This window comes from Galendromus occidentalis, unplaced genomic scaffold (assembly GCF_000255335.2).
Source record: "Galendromus occidentalis unplaced genomic scaffold, Mocc_1.1 scf7180000077183, whole genome shotgun sequence".
In the NCBI taxonomy this organism is placed as follows: domain Eukaryota; kingdom Metazoa; phylum Arthropoda; class Arachnida; order Mesostigmata; family Phytoseiidae; genus Galendromus; species Galendromus occidentalis.
In genome coordinates, this window is record NW_003805171.1 from 49,917 (window position 1) to 67,179 (window position 17,263).

General features: G+C 50.4%; 1 protein-coding gene across 1 annotated transcript; it reads left to right on the forward strand.

Moving 5' to 3' along the window:
• Positions 1–9,592: 9,592 nt before the first annotated feature.
• Positions 9,593–10,327, forward strand: LOC100897196 (uncharacterized). Its single transcript, XM_003741502.1, has one exon. The coding sequence runs from the start codon at positions 9,593–9,595 to the stop codon at positions 10,325–10,327; it is 735 nt and encodes a 244-aa protein (XP_003741550.1).
• The last annotated feature ends 6,936 nt before the right edge of the window (positions 10,328–17,263 follow it).

The following is a 17,263-nucleotide window of genomic DNA, read 5'->3' on the forward strand; positions in this document are numbered from 1 at the left end:
CGTGCCCCTCGTTTGGAAATCCCGTGTTGTGGTTTCTCTCGGCGATCGCGGCTCCCTGGCCCAGTGTCGTTCTCTCCGCGAGGACAGCCCTGTTCATCGGAACCCTTCCTCCGAGCACTGTCAGGCCTAACAACGGCTCCTTCGCTGTTCGTTGCTGTTTCGTCGTGAGTCACGGTATACCACTCTGTGCCTGTCCGGTGCTTCCCGGCACTCCTCACCCATTAATCTCATCTCCAGCGGCTTCGGAACTCCGGATCGGCTGCTCCTCCTGACTTCCCAATCGGTTTCACTCTCGATCAGCTCTTCCAGGATGGCCGACCCTTGCTCCATGTGCAATAGCTTTACGGCTGAACCGATCTTCTGCTGCACTTTCGGCTGCGGCCGTGTCTTCGATGGGACCTGTCTTCCGCCAACCCATGTCGAAAATTGTGTTTTGGCATGCATTCAGTGCCGCGTTAAGCCGCCGGAAAAATCTTCTAACCTTGCCGTCATGAAGCAGCTGGCATTTCTTCCAAAACATGTTTGTCCAGGATAACACCCGACTGCGCACTGAGGTCGAGGCGGAGATCTCTTTCTCGAATATGTATCAGGTATTCAGGCTTGATCGCCCTCCCCACGGTGGTGGAGTCTGTATGCTTGTTAGGCGAGATTTTCCGGCCGTGGCGGTTGACTTGGGTTTCTGTGGCGAATGTTGCGCAATCGAGATCGGGTTTTCTGACGAGCTCATCAGATTCATGTGTTGTTACGTGCCTCCCTCCGGAGACATTACCTTACGTAGATCGCGCGTCGCCATGGTTTGCTCTGCCATGAGCCTCCTATCAACTACCGATGTTCCGGTCATAATACTGGGCGATTTCAATCTCCCCTATATCATCTGGTCTGCGCTGCCTCCGATTTCTTCGGACTCGCCCGAGAGCATCTTCTCCGCTTGTTGTCTCAACAATAATCTTCAACAGCTTATCACACACCCTACCCATAGAGATGGAGGTATACTCGACCTGCTTCTGACTACTGCTCCTGACGTAATCGATGGTATCTCGCTAACCTCCCCACCGATTCCCTCCGACCATCTCGCCATCCAGTTTGATTTCCTGGATCTTTCCCCATCTCCCCCTCCAATATCTACGCGGCTGGATTTCCGACGCATGGATACGATGTCGATCGCCGAGCATTAGGATGTCATAGATTGGCGCAGGGTCTTCGGAGAATGTACTTCCGTCAGTCAGATGTACGATGAATTCATCGGGCTATGCTCATCGCTAATAGCCGAATTCGTTCCTCCCTCTGCAATCTCATCAAATGTTGCTCCAGTCCACGCCTACATCTCCCGTCTTCTGGCTCGTCTTGGGCCTCATGATGCTTCTTTCAGCAAAAGCTTTCTCAAGGCCTCTAGACTCTAGAAGACTCCGCATCCTCACCGAGGCAAAACTCGACTTCAAAAGCGCTCGTTCCTTCTATCAGTATATCAACGATCGTCTTCATCCCCGCTGTAACATACCTACACTCAAGTCCGCTTCCGTCGCCGTGACCGATCCAGCTGATAGATCACGCCTTCTCGGGGAACACTTCGCGTCCGTTTTCAACAAAGTGAATCTCTCCTATCCTGCTCGTCGTCCGATGGCCCGGAGAATCTCGTTCTCTGATTCTCGCCTTGTCTTCGACGAATCTCACGTTTATACCCTTCTCTCTGTTCTGAAGCCGAAGGCAAACGCAACGCCCGACGGCATCCCCGCGTTCTTCTTCAGAAGGTTCGCCATTTTCTTGGCAGAACCGCTCACTCTCATTTTTGAACGCTCGCACAACGATTCGGTTGTTCCCGATATATTTCGCAAATCCGTCGTCACTCCTATCTTTAAAAAGGGTAGAAGGGATTAGTTGGAAATTATCTTCCGGTGGCACAGGGGTCCATCCCTTGTAAGATTCTTGAGAAAATCGTCGTTTCCCATCTGTACTCATTTCTCGTCAAGAATTCCCTACTCGATGATCGCCAATATGGATTCGTGAAAAACCGATCTACATGCACTCACCTCCTCGTCATGACTCAGAAGTGGGCTTCCATTATCAATCAACGACGTAATCTTCACTGCATATACTTTGACCAGAGAAGCGCTCGAATGGATCATGTTCTTCTTCTGAACAATCTGCGTGATATTGGAATTCCTCCCTCCACTGTCTCGTGGATCGAGGCTTTTCTCGAGGACCGGTCCTTTCGTGTTGCGCTTGACGGTGTTCGCAGCGATCCGTTCCCAGCCCCTAGTGGGTCTCCGCAGGGTAGTTCACTCTCTCCATTGTTATTCGCAATTTACTTGCTAGATATATGCGACTATCTTCCCCCGGATATCGATTATTTGCTCTACGCGGACGATCTTAAGCTATGGTCTGCTGTGTGCACCGCCGCTGCCGATTGCGCCCGGCTGCAGGAGGCCATACATGGCGTCAGTTTATGGTGCGAGGATAATCGAATGTCCCTATCCCACGTGAAGACTGTGGTGCTCAGGATGGGTTTCGACTGGCAATACTCTCTGGACGGCGTTGCGCCCTCCTGCTCCACATCCACCAAGGATCTAGGTGTCCTTATTCGCCCCAACCTCGACTTCAATGATCATATCTGTCAGTTGGTTCGTTCATCGCAATCGCTGGTAAACTCGATCTTCCGATGTCTCGTCATCAAGCAGCCCGACCTATGCATTCAACTTTTCAACTCGCTTATTCTGCCTCGACTCCTTTACTGCTCGCCGGTATGGAATCCTTCCCTCGCACATCTTCGGAAGATCATCAACGGCGTTCAGGATTATTTCCGGAAGCGGCTCCGTCTGCGATGTTCGTATCAGGACTGGGATCCCGTTCCCGTTTCGGATGTGCTGGATGAGTTTGATCTAATTGTTCTTCGCCAGCTTTATAGGGCGGACCTGCTAGACTTTTTCTTCGATATCAGGGCCAACGATCGTCGGAGCAGATGCACTGTCATGCCGAAGTTTGTTGCCGAATCAGAACGTATCAATTGCCTCTTTGCGTGGCGGATATCAAAGTTCGCTCACTCTCAGCCCCCCCCCTAGATTTCTTTTGTTACACGCTCTCAGGAAACAATGAACTGTGATGTATTTCTTTTGTTTTCCCCCTTCACAATAAAGGAGCTATTCAATTCAGTTCAACTCAATTCATTATTGAAGATCGTCGAAATTGGTATCGGAGTACCCTGACTGGTCCCGCACGACGCCGGGTGACACGGATTGACGAGAGACAGGGGAAAAGTTTTCGGGTATGGTGATCTAAGCGGACGAAATGAATATGAGGTGTCGCTCTTTCCATGGACCGTCGCCATGTCGGCGTCGGTCGCATGCGGTGGGACCGAGGAAGATGAATTCCGGAAAATCCAGCACACTTCGCATGACCGTGACGACGGGTACGGGAAATCGCTATCCGTCATCGATGGAAGCGGAAAGCCGCGTTGCTTGAGGGTCGGAAATCCTGCTCTGATCCACGACGGACACAACGCTACGATTTGATGACGATTTGCCCTGTTCATTCAGCGGGTCAAGAGTGTAAATCCAGATATGAGACATGTAGACAAAAAGCCCAAAGAGAGAGCTTTTTCTCGATCCTACTCCTGTAGCCTCTGTCCATAATGGTGAAGAAGAGGTTCTTCCCGAGTATCGCTTATGGAGAGTCGTCGCAGCTCTGCGCACGTGGAGCGCTTGTTCCGGCTTGAACGTCTGATATCTTCGGAGATAGCTATCAAGATATCCCTTCCCGAAAACTCGCGATTAGCGAAAAAGAGGATAGACTTGGTGAAGTACCTCCCGAATCATGGGAAATCGAACCTTTCCCCGATCTCTATTTGCAGATGACATCGTGTGTGTGCTATTTAGCTCTGCATCTTTTTCCTCTGCTGCGCGAACACCACATTTGTGACACCACATGCGAAAGCTCGAGGATAATAATCTTGAGGCATCATTCGTGTTAGTTTCATCAGTTTCCAATACTGAAGCGAGTCTCGCAATTGTTAAATTTATTGTGCTGAATAGGGAGTTTGTTGTGAACACCATTTATTTGCAATGGGGGGCATGGTTAGCAATATCACAGGGCTACTGGATCCATAACGGTGGCAATCCGCCATGGATAACATTGCCTAATTTTGGAAGACCTTGCAATCGACTTGGGGTGGAAGTCGGAGCCTCGGCGAGTACAGATGTGTTTGAGACAGAATACTTCGTCGAATGCCCCATCATCTTTTGTGAGCGTTCGAAGGTATGTCAGGTAGCCATAGCCAGCATTCGTTCTCCGATGGTGGGAACATTGAAGTCAGCCATAGACGTATTGCATCGAAAACCAACCTGACGCAGAAATTTCTTCCGAACTTTCTCGAGAAGATTGCGATCCCGTTTCAAGAGAGGGTTCCATATTACACAGCAGTATGAAAAACTGGGCATACCGTAGCTTTCATACAATTTGAGATACACAGTCGGGTCTTAAACCGTGAAGGCTTTCAAGATCCAGGCACATGTGGAGGAGCGTTTCCTGGCAGTGATAGCCGCATGCTCTTCGAAGGACAATGTTGGCGAGATAAGGACCCCGAGATTCTTTATGCAATCAAGGTCAGGGAGGGCCTCAGAGCCTATTCGATACAGGAAGTTTGGGTAGTTGCGTCCGAACCGCATCACGCCACTTTTGTTGACAGATAGTTGGAGACCCATCCTCGTTGACCAGGCATGAAAGTTGTCCAGAACGTTCTGAAGGCCAAGACAGTCGTCATAACCATCAATGGTTCGGACTAGTTTGATGTCGTCAGCAAATTTGCAGAAGTTGACTTCATTGCGTAGGATGAACTTGACCTGGTCCACGAAGAAAAGAAACAGAAGATTTCCGAGTACAGTTCCTTGGGGGCAGCCAGTAGTTACAGAGCCAACATCAGATAGGCAGTCATTCACCTTGACTTGAAATGATCTATCACGTGAGAAATCGGAGATCCATCTGACCACCCGAGTACCAACCCCTTCTAAAAAAATCGTGTTTGTTTTTTTCAGTTTCTAATACTGAAGCAAGGAAGATTAAGACTCGCAATGGTGGAAATTCTTGTAACGAATAGGGAGTTGATAAAGGTGGTGATGCTCTGCGAGCAAAACGTGGATGCCTGCGTCAACGAATTGTAAACGAGGCATCTGATTCCTGCTCCCGAGGAACTCAAGCTCCACTACCGAAAAACCTTTCTGGCGCGATTCCAGGCCAAGCAGAGAGCCGTCAAGCACAGATACGACATCTTCGATCAGAAGTTCTGCGGTCGCCCCCTGGTGCCCTCAGCGGATCCATCTTCTCAAGAGAACGGAATTGGATCACACCGTGTTCCGTTTGTTGCAAGCTGAATCGCGAGAGGAGCTCTCACAGCTCCCGGAAGAGCTGACTCTGTTGTCTAAGCGGGGCTGCGATGGCTCTCCCGGCCATAGCGAGTACCAACAAGCCTTCTCGGAGGAAGGTCTCTCCGACTCAAGCGTATTCTTGACATGTCTCGCACCCTTGGAGCTCGAGGATTGGAACGGGGGTCTTGCGTGGAAGAACCTCAAACCGTCATCAACGAGGCTGTGCACACCACTAAGGTTTGTTTTCGCTATAGAGACACCGCCGTTAATCCGCGAAGGAATGAGCAAGACAAGGAGTGAGATCGAGAAGTTGTCGCCCTCGACAGTTGAACTTTTCGGTCGTTCGTTCCGCGTGAATCACGTCCTGATGCTCACCTAGAGCGACGGACAAGTTGCCGATGTTTTGAGTGGTGTGAATGCGATGACCAATTGTTTCATTTGTCGCGCGACCCCCAAACGAACGATGATTGAGAGCGCGACCGCGGATGAAGTTGATAACCTTTACAGACAAGCTCAGGACTTCATTCAATTCCGGCGGCAACGTTTTTGCTGCCAGAGCACGCCGATGCAGGAAGCAATGGGTGATTTGCAAGCCTGGAATTTCTTGTTTCATTAAAGCACAGAACCCGGATCTGTTGCCAAGCATCGCCGGCGCACCGTCCGTACAAATGGATCCGATGATGCCTAAATCCAGGCTCTTACTTTCGAAGAACTCTTTCACGACTCGCCTGAAATCCTTCGCGGTAGTCGTTGTATCGAGAGTTCGGCAGAACAACAAATCTTCTCGTATAGATCCATTCTTTTCATACCTAACGAAAACGAGTAGCTGGCTGCAACTGGAGACATCGGTAGATTCGTCCAACTGTAGGGAGATTTTCGAGGGAGTTTCCTTTAGATCAGTGACAATTTGATCCAAGATATCCTCGCTCATGTCATTTATCCTTTCGCGAACTATGTTGTTCGACATAGGAACTTTCTCTTAATTTCTCACGAATCTCTTTTCCGATCAAGGTCTCCGCCATCTGCAAGAACAGTGGCTTAATCAATTTTCTCCGATGGTATGCGCTTTCTTCTGCTTGGCAATCACGCGAGCAGCTTGATAAGAAGCGGTCAGAATTGGTTCCTCAACCAAGCACGATTGACGCTTCATGCTCGGCAGTGTGCCGCGTGAATCAAAGCGGGCTCGCTTGATTCTCAGCGATTCCAAATCGTTGCCTTCAGATTTCTCTCCTCCGTGCTTGAGAAAGTGGGGTTCGAGCTTCGAAGGCTTCAAACTCGTGTTCGCAAAAACGGTGCTGCAGAGAACGCATTGAGCCTTCGGTAACAAGTCTTTACCCATCACTAGGGCTAGGCGTTTGTGGCGGACTTTTTCGGGAATATCGCGGACCTGTGGCGGATCTCCCCAGCAAAAATCGCGGACTTATGGCGGATGCTTTGTCGACGACTCGCGCTAACTCGGGAGAAAGACTGGGGCAGCTTCATGGCTCCGAACAAGCAAAACGAAAGCTCATGTTTGTCTGCTGTCGTCAATTACCTTATGCTGCCTAGGAGGCTTGAAGCTAGGACCAGAACTCACATTTCGTCACTGTTATGATTGAGCATATTGTACATGCTGAGATTTTTACTTTTTATACTACGTCTATCATCTCGAAGAACAGTCGCGCATTTCCTGGAAGATCTCTCAGCCGAAACACTGTTGCCGGGTACACTCAGACAAGTCAGAGCGATCTTCGCCAATTCGGGAAAACGAGCCGTCACATTTATCCGCAAAAGTATCGGATGAGACGAAGCCTCGAATTTTCTCTTGGCCGACAAGTATAGTCGGAGTTCAGCCTTCCCCGGATCGTTTTCCTCGAACCCCAGTATATTTTCGATGACGTAGCCGGCTTCGATCTCGATTGTTTTCAACTTCGCGGGATCGAATACGCGACAGGCGCGGAAGAAGTTCGCAGCGGATAAGGATATCTCGCCATCGATGGTTCCCTTGGAATCTATCGAACGGGATGCGGGGTCTGTCACGGGAGGAGTCAAACTGACCATGTTTATCCCGTGAAAAGGACTCCGAAATTCGCGGAAGGTGAACATTCCGGCCGAAAATCGCGGACTCCATGGCGGATGTGGCGGCCGCCACAAACGCCTAGCCCTACCCATCACCAAAGTGAAACCAAATCGTACGTAGTCATCACTCCAGTTCCTCTTCTTCGAAATTGTCTCTTCTGTGTTCAGTTCACTCAAAGAGTTTCCAATTGCTCGGTGAGCTGGACAAGAAGCAACACCGGAGACCTTGGAACAACAAAGAGTGAATCGATGACCCTCTTTGGATGAAGCAGCTCTGATAGCAGATCTCCAACTCGAGGATTCCTAATTTATTTGAACGGCTTCCTGGAACTGAGGAACCTTCTCGCGAGGGTGACGGTATTCTTCGAAGGTTTGAGACACTTGTGAACTCGTAAGGTCGCGGGATGCGAAATGCGAAGCGAATGACGGAATAGCTCGAAGGATTCCGAGGTTCGACTTCAAGCAGCTGGATTCTCCCTGGCATTGTTCCCGTCAACATCGTTTTAAGCGTCGGAATGAGGGAACGATATTCCGTCGCCTAAGGCTCCCATATCGGCGGCGAGGAGCGGATTCCTCATTGCGCGGTCCATATGCCTTTTCAAATCGCTCAGTTTTGGAGGCTTGACTGACCCAGAAAACAAATCTCGCGGCATGACTGGCAAGGTCTTCTCCAAGAACTCCGAGGATACTTCCGAGAATACTTCCCTATGTAAAACCTCATAGGATAATCATACGACGTTTCCGGGACCCACTGAGACGGATCTCGGGACCCCGGTTGGGAACCCTTGCTCTATCGGGATCCCGAGACAAGACTCTGCATTGGTGTAAAGGCCACCGAGGACGGGCTCTTCCCCCCCTGACTCAAGAAAAATTCTTCTGTGAGAAGCCTCACAGTAAGTCCATGCGGCCCTTCTAGGTGTATCCCTGTTCCCGATGTAGGAACTGATGTGAGGCATCAGTAGGGCTGTGAGAAAGTCGCGGAGGTCGCGGAGGTCGCGGAAACCGCGATTTCTGGTGATTTCGGCTGATTTCCGCGATAAACGTGAAATTTTCCGCGACTTCCGCGACCTCTATTTTCCGAAGGAAAGAGGTGAATTTATGGAGTTTCGTCGATGACAGCCTTATCGCTAACGCTTTCTTATAACTCCCCCTCGATCAGGGAGCTCTGGCGGAACAGAATCAGCTCGAAACCGTGATCTCCGTCGACCAGGGTGCGGTCTCCCGGCTATACACAGATGTACATGCCGTTTCGCTTCCGATGGGCGGCATTCGAATTCCTCCGCTGGTAAATGATTACCCTTCCCGAGGGAAGCCTACACCAAGCGTCAGCCTGTGTTACACCAACTGTCAACATGCATGTAAAGTGTTACACCAACGTCTACATGCTTCCGCCTGGTGAAACACGTGCCGCGCTCGGTCAGGTCCGAGAATGTTTTCGTCCAAAAAGTTGCCGAAGAAAATGACTCCTCAAAAGAGAGCAAAACAGTTCGACCCAGGAGTTTTCCATGTGTCGGGTTACCATCTTTTCCACAGTAGCTGCAACGTTCCCGTAGATTATATGCGAATGAGCTCGTGCAGGAAGCACCTGGCCAGCGCTGTTCCTTCGCGAAAAGCAGAGGGTAAGGTTGACTCCAACGACAAGAAACGGAAACTTCAAGAAACTGTCTCCTACTTGTTCGAGAAGCAAACCGACCAGAGAATGCAACGGAGAGTGGAGCTCATGAGTCTTGTGAAGGGGTTCTGCGGTGCTAACATCCCACTCAACGTAATCGATAGGCCTGCTCTCAAATCTTACCTCAAGGCTAATTTATCAGGGATTGGTTCGACTCCAACGTCAAGGAACCTGCGACAGTACTACCTTCCGAAAATTTTCGAACTACATTTGAAGGAACTGAAAACTTTACTTAGAAACGCCTCGTCTATTGCTCTAGTCTGCGACGAGAGTACGGACCCTGAAGATCGGTATATCTTCAACTTGCTCGCCGTTGATTGTTCGGAAAGTTCACCGTCTCAGCCTGGACACAAGCTATGAGACTTGCTTCTGAATTCGGTGGTTCTAGAGTCAACGAACCACAAAACCATGAGCGGAACTGTTCTCAAGGAGCTTTACAAGTACGAGATCAGAGGCACTCCCTACAGTCCCCGTCTCAACCAGGTGGAACACTTGCTTTCGAGCCACGATGTACCACGAGTCGCATCTGGACGATTATATTACCTTCTTCAAGGAGGAAGCTGAGGCGAGTTCCAGCCTTACGGTCTCAAATATAATCAGCTTGAGCAGCTGTCGCATGATCGAAGCCGATCTCACAAGCCTCAAGAAATACGCGCCACATCTCATGAGCATCTTAAGGGAGTACGAGACCAGCTCTGTCAAAGCCCACCTTCTCATTCGAGAGCTGAAGTTGCTCGCTGAATGGCTCGAAATATCGGCATCAGCAGACGATCACCAAAGCGGCAAAACGGCTTTACAGAGATCTCTGGTGAACTTGAATTCCTATATCTCGGAGCAGCCGACAACTCGTTTCAACCAACCAGCGACGAAATTCTTCAACTCTTGCCAGATTTTCGATGTTTCCTATGCTCAGATCGCAAACGTGGATCCGGAAGTTGTATTCGATAGCATCCCTTGGTTTGACGACGACACTTTGGCAAAAGCTGAACTTGAATTGTACTTGTCATCCACGGACGAGCTCAGCTCCGATGGCCATCCTGTAGATTTTCGGCGCGCGGCCGAGAAACGATTCCCGAAGCTACCCCGAATAGAAATTTCTTGTTTGAGCGTTCCTGTCAATAGCGTGGCTGCGGAGAGATCGTCCAGCTTGTACTCAGCCGTGCTGAGGGACGATCGACGCAGTATCCATGAGGCAAATCTACCTATTTATAATATGCTTTACCAAAACTCCTCGAACATTTAGGAGTTGTGGACGCACGCTGACAATTCGTACATGCCTTCAACCTTCTGGGCGTGCTGTGGATGTTTTAACGGTGTTTGTGGAGCGCTAGGTAAATAAGCTAAGATATTCGACCTTGCAGTTCATGTTGTCGTCAGGGAGGCTGAAAGTGGCAATTGTGGAGCGGACAGCAAATAAAGATCTGACGAGAAGGAGACTGAGAACGTACGGGCGATTCGCCAATCATCCCGCGCATTTTCCTTCAGAATCAGCTCAATCTTGGTTCTGTGAGCTCTGCGTGGGTCCTTGCCCCGATCTTAACCCGGGCAGCACATGCGGACTCGACTAGACCGCATGAATATCTGGTGACATGTTGTAGCTACGCCTACCAGTCTCAATCTCACTCTACCGTGACAATTCTGAGCATCGAAACCGACTCTGTGATCTGAGAACTTCTTGCCGCGACCGTCCGCGATTTCGGCCATTTTTTTCCGCGAAAAATTTACACCCATGCTTCATGAGATGCTTCATGCCGCATGAAGCATCTCACTCTATATCAGACCTATCGTCTGAGGCTTGTTTCAATGCACGATTGGCTGGGAAATCTGAGATCTCATCTTAAATCTACCCACGCTTGGAGCCAGAGGCATTGAACCCTATGGCTCCCTGATTGAGTCAATCACACTTCAGATCGACCGAAAGAGAAGTGCACTTTCTCTTTCCTTGACTGTAAAATCAATGGTACAATCAATCGGGCCGATCCCAGACAGAGTCCAGTGGAGCCATTGAGTAACGTCGACGATCTCTTCGCAGAGATAATCTGCCGCGCAAACCGAAGAAGTTGCTCGCTCGAAAGACAATTTTGAACCCCTTGTCAAAGCGAGACGGGGATCCATCGGTTGACTTCGGTTTAGAGGTGGGCAGCCAGCAGGGTTCGCGTCGACCACCGAGCCCTGCGGATTCTCCGGTACCATTCATGATATCCTACCTCTTTCAAAACGTGTACCCTGCGAGGGGGCTTTCGAGAGGGCCGAGCTGGGAAGCATCCTTATAGCGAATGTCTGATTCTAGCAAGTAATGGTCGAGAAGAACATGCTGGGTCAGGAAGCGCTAGAATCGCTCATTCGAAAGCTGGAAAGGGGTGCTCAACGAGTACGGAGTACTCTCTCGGAAAGGTACAGCAAGACAGGGCTGCTTCCTCGTTCCAATGGAGGAGCTCGTGGAATATGTCCGATGTTCGGAAAAATCCTTTTTTCACGGCCGCGATACGCCGCGGCGGCGCCTCGCGGAGCCGCACTGGATCCCTACGGGCCGGTCTGAGACGCACCGTCCCGTTCCGGCCGTACGCCGCACAAAAGCGAAATGCCTATCTACCATGGAATGCTTCCTCCACGTCGCGTACAACCAAGATTTCAAACATTGGAGGGTCGACCTGGAGACTATGAAGTCAGCTGCGCGAGCTGCGCGAAGCTCGTGAGAAAATGATTTAGAAAGAGATATATGATCAAGTAGGTTTCTGGGCGGATGTCGTTAAAGCTGGATTCGGATCGACCAATGACGGTACAGTAAAAGCTCGTTACTACGAACACGAAGGGACCGACGAAACTGGTTCGTTGCACCGAAATTTCGCTGTAACGAATGCCACTCAACACTATCCCTATCGCGAGCTGGCCAAAGCAGGAGAAATTCCTTGTTCGTTGTACCGAGAAATTCGCTGTAATGGGGGTCGTTATAACGAGCTTTTACTGTATCGACATGATCCACATCAGGCTGGAATACTCCGATCCCTTCATGGACAGCATCCGCGCAAAGAGGAATAAGAGAAAACTACAATGGATTGAGGATGTTTCTGCTTCTTTGATGAGCTCTCAGCCGGTTGAGCAAAACATCTCTCATATATGTATGTACATATGTATTGTACCTCTTGAATAAGTCGCTGACGCGTAGCTGAGAGCTCTGCGAAAGATCAGACAATTTTGATCTTTCCCTCATCGGAGAAGTAACTTCTCTGAAATCCTTTCGTTCTTCGGTAATTGGGAGCTTCCTCCTGATGAGGAGAGGCCTGAGACTCACGATCCTGGAGACTCTATGCTCGAGTCTTTCACGAATGATCGTGGAGTAGCCAGGGGAAGGCATGAAGAAGAGATTTCACTCTGCCGTTCGGGACTCACGGTACTTCGAATGCTGGGGACCCGACACGAAATCCGAACGATTCTGTGTTCTGCCGGGAAGAGGGGGAGGGGGAACAATTCTTCGATAGTTTCCGAGTCCATCGTATTATGATCGAGGCTGAGGGGTTTCCTCGCTCGAATTTCGGCAGATTTCGTCGAGTCGTCTTGGAATTTTCAGTTTTTTCCGCTCGAAGCCTTCTCTGAACCACTGTGCAGCCTCCTGAGGATGCTTCGACTTCGAGGGATATTAGAGACGGCGGGATCTCATGGACTCATTCGGCAAGACCTGGAGACAAGTGAGATAGAGAGGTGCTGTCTCTTTTCTGTTGGTCTCGACCGCAATGGAGCCGAACTTCAGGAACATCTCGGAATAACGGCGCGTGTTTTCTTTCCCTCGGGTTGCTCATTGCGGAACGCCCGAGAGACGGCTCGCAATCCTGATTACCTGCACGAGAGTGATTTCAGACACGGTGGGTAAGCACACACAGTGTGAGAACCACAGTTCTCATCTCGACTTATGGCGTTCGCAGTCAGAATCAATAAATACCGACGCGGATAGGACTGAAAAATCCAGTCTGTGTTCGGACGTTACAAGGAAGTGCACTCTCCCTGGAATAGCGGCTATAACAAACAGAACCGATCGCGCTTATAACCAAGGGAAGAACTCGGCGCAATATTCACTAAAGAGCCTTTATAATGATTTCTCTCATTTGTCACCACCCACCGCATCGACTTCCGAAAGCATTCGAAGAATTTGAACAGGCCGCGCTGCGAAACATCAACCTTGAGCGAAAGTAGAACGCGGATGTCGAATCTCGAAAGTCCGCGCTTCACACTTACGTCTATACAAGTCGTGCGGACGAGCAAGAAGCGTGAGAAGCATCTCCTTATCCACGAATTCTCGGTCGGAGGAGTCCTCGCCCGAATCCACATTCCGATGCATTTCGTTATGAGTCCCGAATCGATAGTACGAAAGAGTACAGAAGTCCCGTGACCCACTGGGAAATCGCCGTGACCCACCGGTGGGCCACTTCCCCGCTCTTGGGAAACACTGTCCGATAGTCTATAGTATGTTCATGAAAATCACGAGACTTGGCAGCGTCGTGTCGAACGCCCTACGCCACGCGGACGGAGCGTTTTCCCTGAACTGCTCCCACATGACTCGGAAATGTCGAATGGAAAACAGAATAGCCCGGGGGACTCGAATCGTCCAAGCTGACCTCGGGCTCCATCCGGGCTCGCTGTCCAGTCGGCGAGGTCGCCAAGTCGCCGTTGCGCGATTCAATTTCTTTTAGTCCTAGCGAGCGGGCTATCTTCATGAATGAGCTCCGCCGGCTCCCCGTCAAGTCTGCCCTAGCTCTCTTCATGTTTGCCTTCCGCTCTTCCCTCGCCACCCTCCTCCGTAATCTGTAAATGCTGACCTGACTGCCAAGGAGCTCCGCCCAAGGATCTGCGATAGTCTCTTCTCGCTCACGAGACTGTTCTCCGCGTTGTTGCCCGCGAACCCGTTCTCTGGCGACGAGATAGTACACGAGACCGCGTGTCTCTCGAACGAACGAGGCACTGCGTACAGGACATCCTGAACCCTACTCGCAAGGGGAGGTCACATCTCCCCTCTTCCAGATCCTATCTCCAGATGGAGATAGGACCTTGCGTCTCGGAGATCAGATCATTTGATCGCTCGAATTCGGGCCCGAAACAGATTATGATGTTCATATGAAGCGGGATCTCGGAACGTCTCGTCATAAAATCACGCTCCCGGTATGTTGCAAGAGGTCCCCATGTGATATTTACCGAAGAAAAAATATATTATTCGCGAAATTGATTCAGACACCCTCGACTTTCCGGAAGCGTGGATAGGCACTCGGAGAAGCTCCCAGGCCAGGAGAGGTCGGTTCCCCCCTCCAAGCTTGACTCTCATAAATGATTTATTCAAGTGCCTACAAGCCTCCCAATGAAGAGGCGATCCTTAGAGATGACATATGTAGTTGTACTCAAGCCGTTCTATGCAGCCGGTCCTCACGTTGACTTCCTCGGCTTCGGGATAGGGAGGGAAATCATTTCATTTCATTTCAGATGTCGCCCAGGAGACCTTCCCTCCCTTGCTGTATTCTCGGAGGGCCGGGCTCGGCTGGGCTGAGACTTGACGCTCACCGAAGCCAGAAAGTGTCTCACAGATACTCCAGATCTGTACAGGGAGGCGATCAATATCGGATTCGATTGCGCCAGGTGGAAGCGAGATTCCCTCTCCACTCGAATTCAGATGGAGGATTGCTCTCATGACTGGAGACAGTCCTGGGAGCGCAACAAGAACCTAATGGAAAAATCCCTCCTCCTGACTCTACAGACCACTTCCTGTCATCTTCAGGGTAGATGAGTTTCGCGGTCCAGTCTTCTAGCTTGTATTTATTAGGGGCCCCCATCGTCCTCATCTGTTCGGAGTTTTGTCTGCCGCCACCCAGTCCCTGATAATGAATCAGACACGAGGGAGGAAGAATGCACTGTAAAGTACAGCTGGACGTAGCGCTGAAGGATCCACGAGGTTCATACGCGAGACCCGATCCCGGTCCCCCGTGCCGGCCGGCTGTCGGTAGCTGGCGCGAACACGAATGGTAGCAGGTGGATCTCCCGCATGAGCCCCACCCTGAAAGCCGCTGTGAATTGCGCAGTTCATATTATTCTTCGGGAAAGTTTAGCAGTATCGAGTCGGGCTATGAATTCCGGATCACGAGGCTGCGCACGGTTCTCCGCCGGAGCATCGGAAGAGAGATCCTATCAATACGTTCGGGAATGGATATCGGGAGACGGTTCTTGCTGTATCTGCGGAGCAATATCGCATTCGCTCCTGGAACAGAGGAACTTCTCGATGAGTGGAGATCATCCAAAAATATTCGGTGTGTGTTATCAATAGCTCAACAGACTCGTGAGGTCACCCGCTCCTCCTTCCGTATTCATTCTCGAGAGTTTCGTCAACTTCATCCTCGTCTCGTCTAGCTGGAGTATGTCCTGTTCCATAGAGGTCAACGCGACGTTTGCAGTCTGGGAGCCTTGCGACGTGGCATCTCCTAAAATTCAGGAAGATGGGCCCGCGGACGATCCGTAGTTTTTCTTCAACCACATGACGGATGTTTATTAGAAGGGGGATACAATATGCGAGCTTGCAGTGAGCCACTGGCTCGCGTCACAATCGCACGGGAAAGTCCGGCACGCTGAGCTCTCGGAGCGCAATTCCCATTTCACTTCCAGGTCTTTTTCACTCGAACGAGCTCTGTTCAACTGGGAGAAGTTCTGTAGAGGCCTTCGGCTCTGAACTTCGGCCGTCGAGTCTAGCTCGAGAATATTCAGAGGAGCTCAGGCATCACTCGAGTACCTAAGGATAACGGCCGTCACGCTTGAGACATAGGCAATCGTCAGGGCTGTAGAAAAATCCCGGAAACCGCGATCTTCGTCCGTTTCCGGCGATTTCCGCGATTTTTATCACTCGCAGAGCTTGTTTTCAATTTGCCTCGGAGAAGCAGAGAAAACGCATTTTGATCATAGATTTGAGTCTATGCATTCGAATGAGCTCCGACCTTCGACGGGACTCGGAGAGCCCCCAACTCGGGCTTGAGTTTGATCACGAGTTTGAAAACACAGCTGGGATACGGTTGCAAAGCACGTGTCTTCTGAGGGGCCGCTCTTTCTGCGAAGTTGGAGGGAGTTGCGCGCTTAACCGCGATTTCGAGCTTTTGTGACCTACCGCGATTTTCCGCACTTTCACCGCCATCTTGCCGTGTCATCGGCGATTTTTTTCCGCGACACAGCAATAACAATCGTGTATTGAATACGGACCAAAAAATACCGTTCGTCTATCGACCATTCGACTGCGATGCACGGTCTCGGACCTCGATTCACTGAGGAGACTTTCCTGATGATGCTGACGTTTATTTTTAGAGAGAATTCGAGAGTAAATACCAGTCGAATGAATGCTCGTCATATTCGTGTGCTCGGTATCCGAGGGGACTTTTCTACCCAACTCCTCCCTCCACATTTGCCCCTGTGTAGGCCTCCCCACGGATCGGATCCGCGAATGCGACTCCGCGGAGATCCGCAAGATCTATGCGGATCCGGATCCCCAGGATCCGCGAGCCCTATCCGGATTGGGGTCCGCAAGATCCGCCTAGTAATGCATCAATGAATCGTAGTATATTCCGAATTCAATTCTGTATTCATATATCATCTCCACGGGCTCTCAGTAGCTATCTCCGTTCAGAATTGAAGGCCTGTTTGTGTACAGAGCACATATTTTTTCTTCGCTGCAGGTGTCACGTCGCTTCGACGAGACAATCAGCGACGCGAGAATTATTCTCATAGCGATCGCTTCACGAGCGTGGGCCGCTGCGTGTCGAAAGTCTAAGTCATCTAATTGGCGTGCGACCTGCGAATCTTGTGGAACATCGTGCCCAATTGGCAACCCCCTACATCTTCCGAGGAACCTCCACCAAGGAGAAAAGACAGGTGCTTCTACACCGATCCATTGAACGTCAGCATAGTGTTCGAAACGATGCTTTTAGGTTAATCTGCGAGTCCAATATTAGCATGAATCAAATCGTCGAGTCGTCCGTCCTCAGACGTCTCTTCAGCCGCGCGTATCCAAGCGATCCCCCCCTTCCCAAATCTGGATCCACGCTGACAAAGTATCATGAAGATGCCGAGAAACTACGAAACCATCTACATGAGAAACTTGAGGGTATTTGTTCTTTAGGTTCGCTCCAGACAATTCCTCGGTGACAAATCACATGTTTTTAGA

Coding starts and splice junctions, on each gene's coding strand:
- LOC100897196 (XM_003741502.1), top strand. CDS start 9,593: ATGTACCACGAGTCGCATCTGGACGATTATATTACCTTCTTCAAGGAG.